Source organism: Microcaecilia unicolor, chromosome 10 (assembly GCF_901765095.1).
Source record: "Microcaecilia unicolor chromosome 10, aMicUni1.1, whole genome shotgun sequence".
Taxonomy (NCBI): Eukaryota; Metazoa; Chordata; class Amphibia; order Gymnophiona; family Siphonopidae; genus Microcaecilia; species Microcaecilia unicolor.
This window is the reverse complement of record NC_044040.1, coordinates 70,486,862-70,503,331: the sequence shown is the minus strand read 5'-3', so window position 1 is coordinate 70,503,331 and position 16,470 is coordinate 70,486,862. Positions and strand designations below refer to the sequence as shown.

Genomic DNA, 16,470 nt, shown 5'->3' with positions numbered 1-16,470 from the left:
TACACCCAAACTCTCTTGGCTCAAACTCTCAATGTCTCCTTGCCACACTGAACTCTCTCCTCAAAGTGCCTTCACCTCCAACCCCCCCCCCCCCCCCACTTCACTTTGTCCACATACTATGGCTGAGTACTTCCATGACAAGTTTCACAAGATTAACCTTGAGTTCTCAACCAAGTCACCTCCTCCTCTCCCTCCCCCAGTCCATCCCATCTACCCTCCTTCATCCCCTGCCACCTTTTACTTTCTTAGTGTATGCTCTGGTGGATCCTCCTCCACTTCTATCCCACTATCAGTTGGGGTACCTCAGGGCTTTGTCTTCTTCTTTTCTCCATCTGTACTTATTCCCTTGGTGCTTTGATCTTGGTGCTTTGAAAAGGTGGTTTTTAGTATCACCTTTATGCTAATGACTCCCAGATCTACCTCCCACACCAGAAATTTCAGCAGGAATCCAGGCCCAAATCTCAGCCTGCCTGTCTGACATTGTCGCCTGGATGTCTCACTGCCATGTGAAACTAAACATGGCCAAGACTGAGATTCTTATCTTTCTCCCTAAACCCACCTCTCCTCTTCCCCCATTCTCTATCTCTGTGGATAACACTCTCATCCTCCCCTATCTCATCAGCTCATAACCTTGGGGTTATCTTTGACTCCTCTCTCCCTTTCTCTGCACATATCCAATAGATTGCTAAAACCTGTTGTTTCTTTCTCTGCAATATCAATAAAATTCGACCCTTCCTTTTAGAGCACACTAACAAAACATTTATCTATACTCTTATCACCTCATGCTTTGACTACTGCAACTTGCTTCTCAAAGGGCTTCCACCAAAACATGTATCTCCCCTTCAATCCATTCAAAATTCTGCTGCACAACTTATATTCCGCCAGTGTCACTATGCTCATATTATCCCTCTCCTCAAGCCACTTCATTGGCTCCCTATCTATTTCTTCATACAGTTCAAACTCTTCTTATTGACTTACAAGTGCATTCACTCTGTAGCTCCTCACTACCTCACCACTCTTATTTCACCCTACACTCCTCCCCGGGAACTTCACTCATTGGGTAAATCATTCTTATCTGTACCCTTCTTCTCCACTGCCAACTCCAGACTCTTTTTCTTTTATCTTGCTACACCGTATGAATAGACTTCCTTAAACAGTATGTCAAGCTCCATCTCTGGCTGTATTGAAATGTAGGCTAAAAACACTCTTTTTAAGGCTGCTTTTAACTCCTAACTCCTATACCTGTTAATTACACATGTCTGTAAGTAATTCCCTTATTCCTTATTTGTCCTGTTTGTATGTCTTGATTAGATCGTAAGCTCTGTCAAGCAGGGAATGTCTCTTACATATTTAGTGTACAGCTCTGTGTATGTTTAGTAGTGCTATAGAAATGATAAGTAGTAATAGTAGATAGTACACTGAGATACAGGGCGGGCCTCTGGGTGATCTGTTGGGACTAATGGAAAGAAAATGATCAGGTAAGAATGAATTTTTCCTTCCACAGCATCCCAAAGATCAATCCAGAGTCTTGTGGGATGTACAAAAGCAGTCCTCAAGTAGGGTGGGACTGGACAATCCCTGCAGCCAAAGCCAATGCCCCCAAAGCCACATCTTGTTGATCCATGATGTCTAACCTGTGGTGCGTGAGAAAAGTATGAACTGAGGCCCACATAGTGGATAGACAGATTTTATCAATAGATACAGCCTACGCCTCAGCAAAGGACGCAGCCTAAGCCCTGGTTGAGTGCACCCTCATCTGGAGAGGCGGAGACTTCCCTGCCAAAATGTAAGCCAACGAGATGGCCTCTTTAAGCCAGCTCGCTATAGTGGCTTTAGAGGCGCATTCTCCCTTCTTCTGGCTGGTGAGAAGCATGAAAATATGATCAGACTTGTGGAAGTCATTAGTGACCTCCAGATAGTGGACCAGAATCTGCTGAACGTCCAAACACGAAGGGCACGAAAGTCATCCGGCAGAAAGAGGGGAGGTAAATCAGCTGATTCAAATGGAAACTCATGACCACCTTGGGAAAAAAAGAAGGCACCATCCAAATCAGAACCCCCACCTCTGTGAAGTGAAGGAACGTTTCATGACACGGAAGCATCTGCAACTCAGCCACTTGCCAGGCCAATGCCATGGCTATCAGAACAACTGTCTTCAAAGTCATTTTTGGACAGGGAAAGTCTATCCAAAGGTTTGAAGGGCACACTCTGCAAGGGTCACAACACTATGCTCAGCTGCCATTCAGGGTAAATTGGCCATCAAGACTGATGCAGATGGTTAACTCCCCAAAGAAAATGCACAGCATCCGGATGCACCGCCAAGGAAGTCCAGTGAATATGGCCTCTAAAACATGCCAACACCACCACCTGAACTTCCAGGGAACTCAAAAATAAGCCCCGCTCCAGACCGTCCTGCAAGAAGGACAAAATATGAGTCAAAGAGGCTGCAGGTAGCACCACAGCCTTGTTCGAACACCAGGACTCAAAGGTTCTCTACACCCGTCAATATGCTATGAAAGTAGACCTCTTCTGTGCCTGGAGCGGTGTCGTAATTATGGTCTCGGCATAGGCTTTTTTCTGCAGCCTTGACCTCTCAAGAGCCAGGCCATAAGATCAAATAGGGAGGGATCCTCTATAAGAACAGACTCCTGAAACAGGAGTCCCCTCTTGTCCACTAACTGAAGGAGACAGGCGATCTGTAGCCAGACCAAGTCCACATATGACAGCTGCCAGGGCCTGTTCGGCACCATCAGAATCACCAAACCCGGATGACATATGATGCGCCCCATGGTGCTGCCAATCATCTGCCATGGCGCAGCTATGTCTTTCATTCTGCTGAAAAACCTGGGCACTTTGGCGTTGCTTCTTGTCACCATGAGATCTATACTAGGCACTTCCTACTGGCTGGTAATCAAATTGAAAGCCTCCCAGGAGAGTTCGCCCACTGACAGAGGTTAGTGGACTCCCAAGCCAGAGTGCATGCTTTACGCCACCCTGCCTGTTGATATATGCCACTGCTGCTGCATTGTCGGGACAGCACACATACTGTCTTGGCCTGCAAAATTTTGAGAAAGGCTTCCAAGGCCTTCTGCACTGATCTCAACCCCAAGGAGTTGATGGACCACAAGGCCTCCACCCGAGACTAGAGGTCCTGTGATGTTCTGGTCAAACAATGGGCTCCCCAACCCATGAGGCTGGCATACGTCATCACCACCACCACCCAATCCAGTGATGCCCCCCTCTCCAGGTTGTACAGTAGAAGCTACTAGCGCACACTGAACTTGGCCTCCGCTGTCCAGCGAAGGCAAAGATGATAGTTGTCCAGCAGAGACCAATGGCTGCACAGCGAAAGCTGTAGAGGTCTCATATGTGCCCAAACCCACGGGAGAACTTCAAAGGTGGATGCCATAGATCCCAAGACCTGCTTGTAGTCCCATGCCTGAGGGGCCGGAAGCTGGAGAAGACTGGTCACCTGCGAATGCAGCTTCCATCTGCAGGTCTCTGGAAGGAACACCTTCCCCACTCAAGGGTCTAAGAGGAGCTCAACTGGTTCTTGGTGAGACTGACCACCCATTTCAATGATCGAAGAAGTCCAACCATCTTGCCCATGGTCTGCGCACTCTCTTCCCAAATCAGCCAATTATCCAGATACAGATGAACCCGGATGCTGTCCTTCCTGAGACAGGCAGCAATGACTACCATAACCTTGGAGAAGGTCCACTGTGCCATCGCAGGACAAAACAGCAAGGCACAGAACTGATAGTGCAGCCCGCTCTCCTCCCTGCTAAAATTTTTTAAAATATCTATCCCACTGAAATGTTCCCATACCCTTTCTGCAGTTGGTGCCTTATATAACTATCCTGGAATTCTGCAGCTCAAATTCACTTCATACACACAGACAAAAAAACAAAACAAAATAACTCAGTTCTCCATTCACGATTATTTAAATCAGTTAAACTACTGAGATTGGACTCAGTGGGTGGGGTATAACTTTTATTAATTAATTCATTATGGGCTTTGTTAAAGCAATTTTTGGAAAGTGAGCTAATTTGTATTTGCTGTGATATGCAATCAAGATTTTTTGGTTTCTTAGGGACCCTTTTACTAAGCTGCGGTAAGCACTAGTGTGTGCTTGCTACAGTTTAAAAGAACTGAGCACTCAGGCAGCCTGCTGTAACTTGGGTTAGCATGCACACATCACACGCTGAAAAATTAATCTTATTTTTATCATGGAGGGGACAGGTCTGGGGGCAGAGAGTCATCATTTTTGCAGTAATCAGCGCAGCTACATTTCCATGCATTAACTGATTAGTATGTGAGCCCTTAATGCCTATAAAATTGGTGGAAGTAAGGGCTCACATGCTAATCTTTTTAAATGGCCACATGCTAATGGCAACGTTAGCATGTGGACATTATTGTAAAAATTTGGAAATTGCCCATTTTACTGCTGTGCTAAACTGGCCTTAACATTTCCCACTAAGGCCACTTTTTAGCACTGCATCAAATTATGTTTTGAATATTTTTATAATTTTTCTTTCACGTTTTTTAGATTTGCTCACACCTTTTCATTAGTAGCTCAAGATGAGCTACATTCAGGTATACTGGATATTTCCCTACCCCTGGAGAGCTAACAATCTTAGCTTGTACCAGAGGCAATGGAGTGTTTAAGTGACTTGCCCAAGATCACAAGGAGCAGCAGTGGGATTTGAACTGGCCACCTCTGGATGTTAAGATCAGTGTTCTAACCATTAGGCCACTCCTCCACATATATGCTCTGAAGGTCAGTGAAACAAGCTCTTACTTTTATGCATTTTGAATTTTATTTTATTAGATAGCATAATATGAAAGATGTACAAGGATGTAAAAGACAGTGTATATAACCTGAGTTTCTCTGTCCTTCTGACAGATGTTTAGTGAGGGCAATAAAGAAAAAACAAGCTGTCAAGTGCTCAGAACGGAAGAACATAATGGCATGTAGTACTACAGCTAAGCTCCAAGCAAGACACAGCAGGACCCTCGGTACCCTCAGCTGACTAATTCATATTGTAAAAGGTTTGACAACAAGGTGAAAATTTACATTATGGCTTATCAGGAGACACATGGAAGACAAAGTCACTGCACAAATTCTTAACTGTCAGTGAAAAACTGAAAACTTGATTTAAAAAGTACTGCAGTACAATGGAAAGATCAAATCTCTGGACTTTTTTCCCCACTGGCCCAGACACAACTGAGCAAATGCAAACATTTGTCATTGCAAATATGGTTAGTCTGGGCTTTCTTGCCAGCTGAGCTATTGTCTAAGGCTTGATCAGATATTACAGCTCTCTAAATTTTCTTTATATGTCTTAATATTTTCTAAGCAGTTCCTGTTGGCCAGCTGCTGTATGAAAAGTGGCTAAGCACAAGGACGGGGATGGCCATAAAACAAACACACACACACACACACACACACACACACACACACACACACACACTCTTCCATCCTAAAAATGCATATTTAAACTCCCTCTGCTGTCACAGTACCCACAGATACCCCAATACTCTCTCCCAGCACTCCACTGCATACATCTTGTATCCTTTACACATTGCATACACCCCACATCCCTAATAGCCCAAATACATCCTTATACCTTCCTCATGGATGTAAACCCGCACCCATGGTACATAAATACACCACTCACACACCACCTAAACCTAGAAATGCTTAACTGTTCTAAATATGAAACAAGTTGAATTCTTCTGGTTAGTCCTGGCCAGCTGTGAGCAGCTGGCAAATCCTAAGGGCACAATATCTTACTTGACTTGAGAAGCTGCACTGAATAAATTGGTACAGTACTATCAATTCAAGTCTTGGTTGGTCAGTTTTCCAACGAGTCTCTGAACCCAAATGGATGAATAAAATGTCTTCCTCAGAATAGCTATTAAAATCCTGGAGCAAAATAGCCAGGAAGGTGTATGAATCAGCTTGGAAATATGTTAACTCTTGATAATCAGCTTTCTTCAGTCTTGAAACAGTTTGCAGTATCTTTACAGATGCAATACATGTTTCTGACTTAACAGCTTCCTTCTGTTATTTTGGGCTTCCAGTTCAATGAGTAAAGTGGTGTGGTAGCTGTGTTAGTCCACTTTTAAAGGTAATAAACAGAAATATATATTACCAATTGTATCTGTACTCTGACATGGCATAAGTCATGACGGAAATTGTAAGCCACATTGAGCCTGCAAATAGGTGGGAAAATGTGGGATACAAATGCAATAAATAAATAAATAAAACAAAATAAGCATTTACTTATTTCTGATCTGAAGAAGAAGGTTTACATTTGAAAGCTAATCAAAAATGTATAAAGTTAGTGTAATAAAAAAGGCATCATCTTATTTTCTTTTCTACGTTTTGCTTGATTTCTATTTATTAGCTCAGTGACAAGATGTCACCTATGTGTGAGGATTATGACTGCCTTTTTCCTCAGAGGCTGTAAATGCTGGCTCTGTGGCATCTTCAACCCTACCTGACCCGGGATATGGAGGCTCTGATCTAGAATTTGAACCTTGGTCTTATGCATGGCATTGTTTATTAACCACACTATTAATCTATTCAGAACAGTGCATCTGGCAACATATGCAAAAAAGTAATCATGTTAGTCTCCAAAGATGAATTTGCTTATATTTCTTTAGCACAGCCATGTAAATCATTTAGGGCTTCTTTTACAAAGCCACGCTAGCGATTCCTGCGTGGCAAATTAGAGGAAGCCCATAGGAATTGAATGGGTTTCCTCTTATTTATCGCACAGGAATTGCCAGTGTGGCTTTGTAAAAGAGGCCCTTAAACGTTTATTTAAACTAATGTTAGAGCTCTCGCTGCTGAGATGGTTTTTTTCATCCCTATAACAGAATGTACTATCCGGGACTGCCAATTTACCCTCTATTTTCTGGCAAGAAAGCTGCAAGTGCTCAGATCATGCATATACCAAAATGTCAACATTAGAAGTCCAAAGGGGTTACATAAATAAATTCATTTTGAAAGCACAATTGAGGCTCAAGATTAAATCAAAATATTCCCTCTAATTATTGCTTAATCAAAATATCATTATAAATCTTTGATTAGCTAGGAATAGCAGCCAACAAAAAAAACCTGTAAAAGATGCCAGTCTACTATGCCAACAATCTATTTCTGACTAGTTTTTGAAATCTATATGCACTTCTCCAGGTCAAAGCAAATTAAGTTAATGCAAATGATGACACTGCCTGAACACACAAACAAACCAGAGGTGGCATTACAACTGTGTAAAGTCAAAGATAGGGTGAAGGAGATAAAGGGCTGATAAATTAGCAGAGCGGTGACAAGATGTGACAGAGACAGGAGATTGCACTTGGTAATCAGCAATGAAACCCATGTCCTTGTTAAAATCCACTATCTTTAATTTCAAATGCATGATCATTTTCATTTTGAATATAGTACATTCTTGGTTAGTTCTTGAGTAAAGTGGTGTGGTAGCCGTGCTAGTCCACATTTTCTCTTTTAGGGGCCCTTTTACTAAAGGGCACGCAGCAACGGGCATGTCGCATGCCAATCCAGAACTACCGCCGGGTTACAGCAGGAGCCCGTTGGTAATTCCCACCCCCACCGCATGCCATTTCCAGTGGGTTAGAATGGGAGCCCTTACCACCATCTCAATGGGCGGCAGTAAGTTCTTCCTCCGAAATGACAGCACAGCAAGTGGTTTACTTAACCACATGGCCATTTCTTTAAACAAAAATGGCCTTTTACCCTCTGCAGCAAAAGGGGACCTCAGCACATGTCAAAAACATGTGCTGATTCTAGCACAGGCCCCCTTTTACCACAGCTTAGTAAAAGGGCCCCTTACAGGCCCTCGAAAGAGAAGGTCGCCCATCTTTCGACACAAATCGCAAGATGGGCGTCCTTCTCACAGGGTCGTCCAAATCGGTATCATGGAAAGCCGATTTTGGGCGTCCTCAACTGCTTTCTGTCGCGGGGACAACCAAAGTTCCTGGGGGCGTGTCGGAGGCGTAGCGAAGGCGTGCCTAACACATGGGCGTCCTCAACCTATAATGGAAAAAAAGGGAGTCCCTGACGAACACTTGGACGACTTTACTTGGTCCTTTTTTTTTTACGACCAAGCCACAAAAAGGTGCCCAAACTGACCAGATGACCACCGGAGGGAATTGGGGATGACCTCCACTTACTCCCCCAGTGGTCACTAACCCCCTCCCACCCTCAAAAAAATGTTTTTAAATATTTTTTGCCAGCCTCTATGCCAGCCACAAATGTCATGCCCAGCTCCATGGCAGCAGTATTCAGGTCCCTGGAGCAGTTTTAGTGGGTGCAGTGCACTTCAGGCAGGCGGACCCAGACCCATCCCCCCCCACCGATTACACTTGTGGTGGTAAATGTGAGCCCTTCAAAACCCTCCAGAAACCTACTGTACCCACATCTAGGTGCCCCCCTTCACTCATATGGGCTATGGTAGTGGTGTACAGTTGTGGGTAGTGGGTTTTGGGGGGCTCAGAACAGAAGGTAAGGGAGCTATGCACCTGGGAGCAATTTCTGAAGTCCACTGCAGTGCCCCCTAGGGTGCCCGGCTGGTGTCCGGGCATGTCAGGACGACCAGTGCACTACGAATGCTGGCTCCTCTCACGACCAAAGGGCTTGCATTTGGTCGTTTCTGAGATGGGCATCCTTAGTTTCTATTATCTCCGAAAATCAGAAACGACCATCTCTAGGGGCGACCTACATGTCAAGATTTGGGCATCCCTGACCGTATTATCGAAACGAAAGATGGACGCCCATCTTGTTTCGCTAATACGAGTTTCCCTGCCCCTTCACCGGGACATCCTGCGAGGACGTCCTCAGGAAAACTTGGGCGCCCCTTTCGATTATGCCCATCTTTGTGTCCTGAATCATCAGGTCATTAATGCAGTGGTCTGGCCCTGTCTGGATAGAATTAACTATAGAATTAACCATAGATTTCCAGCATACCAGGGTTCCAACTTAAGCATGGCAAATAATTTTTAAACAATGGAAACATGAGAGCACTAGATTCCTGTAATATAGAAACTGGACTCCTAACAGTAGTAATATAGGATAACCATAATGGATGCCAATGCTATTTTGGAGGAAGGTGCCAGTGGGGGCAGAAGAGAGTGGGGACTGCTCCTGCCCTGGTTCCACTGGACCACCAGTGATTTGTACTGGTAGGCCTGGGGGGGGAGGGAGAAGAGTGAGATCAGAGGGGATGGGAATCTGGATCAGTGGTTGGAGATCTTGATTATGGGGTTGTGGTGATCATCAGGGAGTGAGAATTTGGATTGGAGGGAGGTTTGGGTGATCATTGGGTGCTTGACAGCATCTATGGCCCCTTTAAGATGTGGCTTGGGAGCACTGGGCCACAGCTTTGAGGCCTGATATTTTCAGGATAGTAAAATAACCCCAATTATTTGCTGGTTTTAATTTTCCAGCTATAAGGTGGTTTGCAATATGGCTTTTACATAGTAATAAGATGTTTTTTCATGCATTTGAATGCTTTGCTATTTACCCACAGTTACTTCACTTACACCATATACCGCAATATAGCTCATGTTATTGCCCTAATGTAACTTGATAATTTAATTACTATGCTTGATAGTCCCCAAACAGGGATGGTTCAAAAACCCAGCATGAGGGATACATGAGGAAAGAAAAGAAAAAAAAAATTAAGCAAACAACAATCCCCCATCTAAATTTCCAAATTCCACCACATCCACCAGAGTCTGGATATGCCCTCCCAACCACTTTCCTACCTCAGATGGGAAAGCTAAATAAATCAAACTGAATAACACATTTATAAGGACAAATACCTCCTTCTGTGAAGAGGGGAACTGCTTCCTATGCTCTAGGGATTGTTTTGACACCTCCTGAAAACCCCAAATATACCTTCTCAACATGCACCTGCTTTTTATGCACATATATTGTTTAATGTTATAAGAAACCTATTCCATGTGTAAAACAGGCTATACCCTCGAAAAAAAAGCTTTACAAAATGACCCCTTTCATGGACTCTATGTTCTGTATAAAAAGAACAGAGGTGGGACAACTTACCAGCTGCTTTTCAATCAGGGCACTTTTAGTGTTTTTAATCTGGACCTTCATATGTTCATCTTCATACACCAGAACATAGTCGATTCTTCTTTTACCATCATTAAAAAACAATGAGTCTGAATTTGCATCAAACTCCACCTGTGGGAAAGGAAAACAGTTTCTTTTCATTCCAGGTTATGCACTTTTTAGCCTTTATTCAGACCACCCCTTCCCTAGCATGTGTTACGTATGCCCTAGGTTCCCTTGTGGTTTGGTGCAGTTCTGGCTCCAAGCATTGCTGCAGTACAGTCGATTTTCTTCACTCCCTCTTCAACACACATCAGAGAGTCACACATGAGTGTCCTGTATTGCACTGTGTCATGTTATGGACATGAGTGATGAGGCAAATGCATTGTTACAGTCTAGTTTTGCAAAAACATATAGAAGCAGAACTCACTGGAAAACCTAGAGTAACAGTAATGCCACCAACCCACAGAACTTGAAAATTTACATAATTCTGTCATCCAGAATAACATAGAACATTAAAGGGTCCTTTTACTAAGCCGTGGTAAAAAGTGACCTGCAGTACTGTAGGCACGTGTATTGCGCGCCGGGCTAGTTTTTACCGCGTCTGCAAAAAAGGGCTTTTTTTTAATGGGACGGGAAAAGGGGCTTGGGTTAAACTGAAACCAGCGCACGCCCAAAACCAGCCTGAGCCCTTAACACCACCCATTGACTTAACGGTAAGGGCTCACATGCTATACATGCAGTGACTGGTCAGTGCACACCAAGTGCTGATTACCGCCAGAAATGACGCACGTGGGAGGAAATAAATAAATCATCCAGGCGGTATGGGTGGGTACAAAATCTGAAATTACTGCCAGGGGGGCCTTTGTAAAAGGGCCCCTATGTTTCTCATGGGACCCATTAGAGCTCAGTCACTTATAGAATAGCATGTAGCAGAATATTGCCATTTACTTGTGTATGTGCACACGTACACACATATGTGCTGGTGTTCTGGTCACTTTTTTCATGCCCTTGGCACCTAAGGGGGGAAGTTTTCAAGCTGCCTTAGGGCAATAACCCATGTTATTTGCCTTTTATTATGACTTAAAGAGCAGTAATGCAGATTTTCTTGACTAACACAATGTTATTTAAGTCACCGTGGGGTACATAGTAAAGGGATGCAAAACAACTCATTACTATGTAAATTCTATAACACAGTTTGTGGTGAACATCACAAACCACATTATAATAGGAAAATATAGCTGGGGTTACTTTAATGTCCCGGGAGCATCTTAAAGGGGCTGTGTTGTGCTGGCCAAAAACTCCACCCCCTCCAATCACAACCCCATTCAAATCAAGCTCCCCTCCCAATGCCCCCCCGCCCCAAATTAAGCTCCATTAAATTAAGCCCTGCCAGCAACTGGAATCCCCCCTCCTTAAACTCCAGTAGGCACCAGGAAGTCTATTTTCAAAGTTCCTTGCTTTCTAGAGGGGTAAGGCAGGAATGATCACCAGGTACTCCTGCCCTTGCCAGCACCTGGTTTCAAAATGCTGACCTCTAGCAGTGGTCTCGTAGTACTACTGCTAAAGATCATCTTGCTGTATAAGGGCATTTGCTAAATGTCTCCCCTAAACACTGGTACCTTCCTTAAGGGGTCCTTTTACTAACCTGTGGTAAAAAGTGGCCTTAGTGCGCCCTTAAATGGGGTTTTCCCAAATGCTAAGGCCATTTTTACCATGTCTAGAAAATGGCCAATTTCTTATTTTTTCAATTAATGGTCATTCGCTAATGTTGCCATTGGTACGCGGCCATTAAAAAGAATTACCGCGTGAACACTTACTGACACCTATTTTGTAGGCAGTAAGGCCTCATATCGTAATCCTGCGCTAACCAGTTAGCACATGGTAATGCAGACACACTAACTGATAAACATGGGAATGCCTATTTTCCGACTCCCAGAAGTGCCCCTCCAACAAAAAATGTATTTTTTTGCATGTGATTAGTGAATGCCAACATAGGCGCCTGGTATGAGGCTTGGAGAGGCTAAGCCTCCCCCCTGCTGCAGCAGAATGGATCAGCTGTGGAGTCCAGCCGCTCTGAGGGGATTAAATTGTTGATTTACCTCCATCCTCACAGCAGGAGCTGCAGTGAAAGCCCCCTAGCATTTGTAGAAATTGGTTTATGGTTTGTTTACCTTACTGCTGGGAAAGCAGGGGGGGTTGGCTGGAGGTATCCTGGGTTGCCAGGGAGATATTTAATGAGGATGACTTCCTGACCTGCACTGAGGACAGATAGCAGCAGAATGCATTCTGGGCCAGCATGATCAGAAAAAGTCACCAGACAACAAAGGTAGAAAAGATCATTTTATTTTCATTATAGTGTTTGGAATATCTCCACTTTGAGAATCAGGTGCTCAACATTAAAAGTTTATATTTATATACTTATTTATGGCATTTTATCCCACATTAAACATGAATTAGGGTGTTTTGTGGCTCTACATGAGAATTGTGATGATATGATCCCTTGTTTCATATTGTTGACAGTCTGCATTTTCCGTATGGGTGGTATATTGGTGTATTAGGTCTGCCCAGTGTAATATTTATGGTACAGTAAGGTTCTGAGTGTGTTTTGGACAAAGGTGTGCATAGTGTTTTGCAGTTGAGCGATTGTGGTTAGAATATGCTTTGAGCAACCACTTTATTCTTTGACATATGATACATATCTAATATCTAAATTTAATAAAAGGTATTGTGACTTTTATTTTTATTTATTTATTTTTTTCTACATGTTATCAGACAATTATGGATTTAAGCTCCACCCCTGGCCACACCCCTAACCCCACCCCCTTTAGCCTCCCCAAACAGTTGGGCCACCGACCGCCTATGAATGCCGATTTGAAACTTATTGCAGGATGCCTGTATGCATTACTGCATTCCGCAGTAAGCCATTTAAAGGTGTGGTAAGTGTGTGCTAGCACTTACCACAGCTTAATAAAAGGACCCTTTATAGAATTACCCCCATAATGACAATGGTTGCTGCTGACAGAAGGAGCTGCAGCTGTTTTTCTGTTTGGAGTAGCTCAATAGGAGCCACCACTAGGGGTGGAGGAAAATATTTTGTTTCATGTACTTATTTCAAATTTATGATGCTTCTTTTGTTCATTTTTGTGTGTGTGCCATATTTTTACAATGAGATCAAACTTTCCACAGAACTTAAGAATACCTTCTAACCAAAAAAAAACTGTGGACTTAAATACCAAGTGCTTAGTAAGCTGTTTTTTTAATATATAAAAAACAAAAAAATGGAGGAAAAGACCTCAAAAGTCTGTGGTACTCAATGATGTCTCATAGAAAATTTCAGTACTCAAAAGACTCACTTCATCACTGGCCAAAAGCTTCCATAAATTCTTGCCCTTTTCTTTTCTTTTAAACAGTGTTCAGTGAAAATCAAAATATCTCAAGCAAATAGTAAGCTTATGTGTTCATAGTCAAAATGACACTTATCTTTTAGCTCCCAATGGAGTCCAGTTTTGCCCAAGAGCTTTTTCAAGGGAAACCATCCATGAAAGTGCCATTACATGAACTCTCTTGCTATTTTCTACTCTTCTTCTGATGTTTTACTCAAGTATTTTTGGATTTAAAAATGAACAAGGTTTTCTCAGTGGAGGTTTTTATGCCTGTGAGGATAAAAATTCCAGCCTGGGTCTGAGGCTTTTCCTCCCACTGTTTTAACTTTTGTTGTTAATTTTGAGTTTAGCTTTTTGGTGGGTTCACAGTGATCTTTTGTGTATTGTTAATTGAACCCAGTTCCCCAGGTTCTCAGGCCACTGCACTAACCACTAGGCTACTTCCTTAGTACCTGAACAAACAGCTGATGGGATGGGTAGACATAGGAAAATAGGAAGGGCGGTGGTCCAAGCTGAAAGCAGCTATTAATAGAGCAACAGATTTTTATAACAGGAATGGAAACAACCAAGAAAAAAAAAAGGAAGCGTCTATGGTTCTTCAAACAAGTGGCTGAAAAATAAATGCAAAAGAGCGTAGAGTTAAATGGCCATTTTTCTTAATGGAGGAGGGTGAATAGTGGAGTACCAGAGGGATCTGTACTGTGACCGGAGCTATTTAACACATTTATAAATAATCTGGAAATCGGAACGACAAATGAGGTGATTAAATCTGCAGAAGACGGAAAACTATTCAAAGTTGTTAAAACACATGCGGACTGTGAAAAACTGCAGGAAGACCTTAGGAAATTGGAAGACTGGGCAACCTAATATCAGATGAAATTTTAATGAAGAGAAATGCAAAGTGATGCACATTTGGAAGAATAACCCAAATCGTAGTTACCTGATCTTAGGGTCCAGCTTAGGAGCCATGAAAAAGATCTAGGTGTCATTATAGACAATATGCTTAAATCTTTTGCCTAGTGTGCAGTGGCAGCCAAAAAAAGCAAACAGAATGTTAGGAATTATTAGAAAGGGTTGGAAAATATGACAAAGAATGTATCGCTCCATGGTGTGACCTTACCTGGAGTATTGTGTTCAATTCTGGTCACTATCTTAAAAAAGATATAGCAGAATTAGAAATGGTTTAAAGAAGAGTGACCAAAATGATAAAAGGGATGGAACTCCTCTCACATGAAGAAAGACTAAAGAAGTTAGGGCTCTTCAGCTTGGAAAAGAGACAGCTAAGGGGGGGATATGATTGAGGTCTATAAAATCCTAAGTGGTGTAGAACAGGTAAAAGGGAATCAATTTTTTTTCTCTTTCAAAAAGTACACAGACTATGGGACACACAATCAAGTTACATGGAAATACTTTTAAAACAAATAGGAGGAAATATTTATTCACTCAATGAATAGTTAAGCTCTGGAACTCATTGTTGAAGGATGCGGTAACAGCGGTTAGTGTATCTGGGTTTAAAAAAGGTTTAGAAAATTTCCTGGCCACTGTTGGAAGCAGGATACTGGACTAGATGGACCACGGGTTGCTAACCCTGTGGTAACCAGGCAGTGTGCAGCTCTGCCTGTTTACTGCTGGGTAAATACTGGTGCTACAAAAATAAAAAATATTTTATATCGCCGGAAATGGCATGCACTGGGGGTGGGAACTAACTCCAGGCTGCTGTGGTAGCCCGGCGGTAGTTCCAGATTATTGAGCTGTAATCCCGCATTGGGTTTACTGCTACTTAGTAAAGGACCAACTAAGAGAGTTGACAAGACTCTTTTCAGATATGTTGGTGAAAAGAGGAAGGCTAGAAATGGAATTGCATGGAAATAAAGACTGAAAGCTGCCAACTCCCGCAATGTGAGGAGTGATGAGGCAGTGGTTCTCAACCCAGCCTTTGGGGCATACCTAGCCAGTCAGTTTTCAGGATATTCACAATAAATATACATGAGATAGATTTGCATACAAAAGAGGCAGTGCATGCAAATCTCTTATGCATATATATTGTGATATCCTGAAACCTGACTGGCTAGATGTACCCCAAAGACTGGGTTGAGAACTCTTGCCTTATGGGATATTTAGATACCTGATCTAAGCAATGCTTCCTACATCCTTGCACTCACACTGTGGGTATACATGAGAAATGAATGCATGTGTACTTCTGGTAGGATTGCCTTTGTAGGATGTGATTGGCTCACATGCACCCTATGCACAGTTCTAACCTCTTTCTCTCTCCCTTTTCAAAACCAGTGCACAGTTCCTGTGAGTAGCTGTAGCAGCTATATCCATTGCTCATCAGCTACAACACACAGTAGTGTGTGCCATCAGGTTTCATGCAAACTTCTATTTCCCTTCCATCTCCCATTTAGAAATGTCCTCTCTGCTCTGCCCTTCTGATTGCACTTACCTCTTTATGTACATCTGCCTGACTGTTGAAGCTAAGGTGCACTTTCTCCCAGGCTCTTTGGACTCTCAAGTAGTCTCTCCTATGGTCAGGCTCTGCAAACATCATCCTCATTTTGGGTAAATTGAGCCTGGCCAGCAGGAGGGTCTCTTGCTTGCTTCAGTTCAGCATTCTGATGGCAGCCATGTTCTTTGCTTGCGTTCCCTGTGCATGTGATATTATTCTGTAGGTCGTTCACCTGTAACAGTACACTCAGAATGCTATGTACCCTGCCAAATTGGAGTGTGAAGCTTAAGTCCAACATATGTTCCTATCTGATGAAGGGCATATAGAATCATAATGTATTTTCAGATACGCCAAATTCTGTGCGCCCCCATTTGGATAGGCACCCTTTATAGAACTGTGCCCTGTGAGTACCACAAATAGCTAACATAGCAAACACATGAGAAAGAAATAGGTGTTTAGCACATTTTAAAACTTTTCGCTTTCTTTAATATATAGTAACATAGTAGATGACGGCAGAGAAAGACCTGTACGGTCCA

At 42.9% G+C, this 16,470-nt stretch overlaps 1 protein-coding gene across 3 annotated transcripts in view; it reads right to left on the bottom strand.

Annotated features, from left to right (window-relative positions):
* ANO6 (anoctamin 6) overlaps positions 1 to 16,470 on the bottom strand; it is a 261,187-nt gene that overhangs the window by 145,656 nt on the left and 99,061 nt on the right. For all 3 annotated transcript variants that reach the window (XM_030216966.1, XM_030216968.1, XM_030216967.1), the window contains one exon: positions 10,094 to 10,231. In XM_030216966.1, coding sequence (XP_030072826.1) covers positions 10,094 to 10,231 — 138 coding nt within the window. The remainder of the gene's footprint in view (positions 1 to 10,093; positions 10,232 to 16,470) is intronic.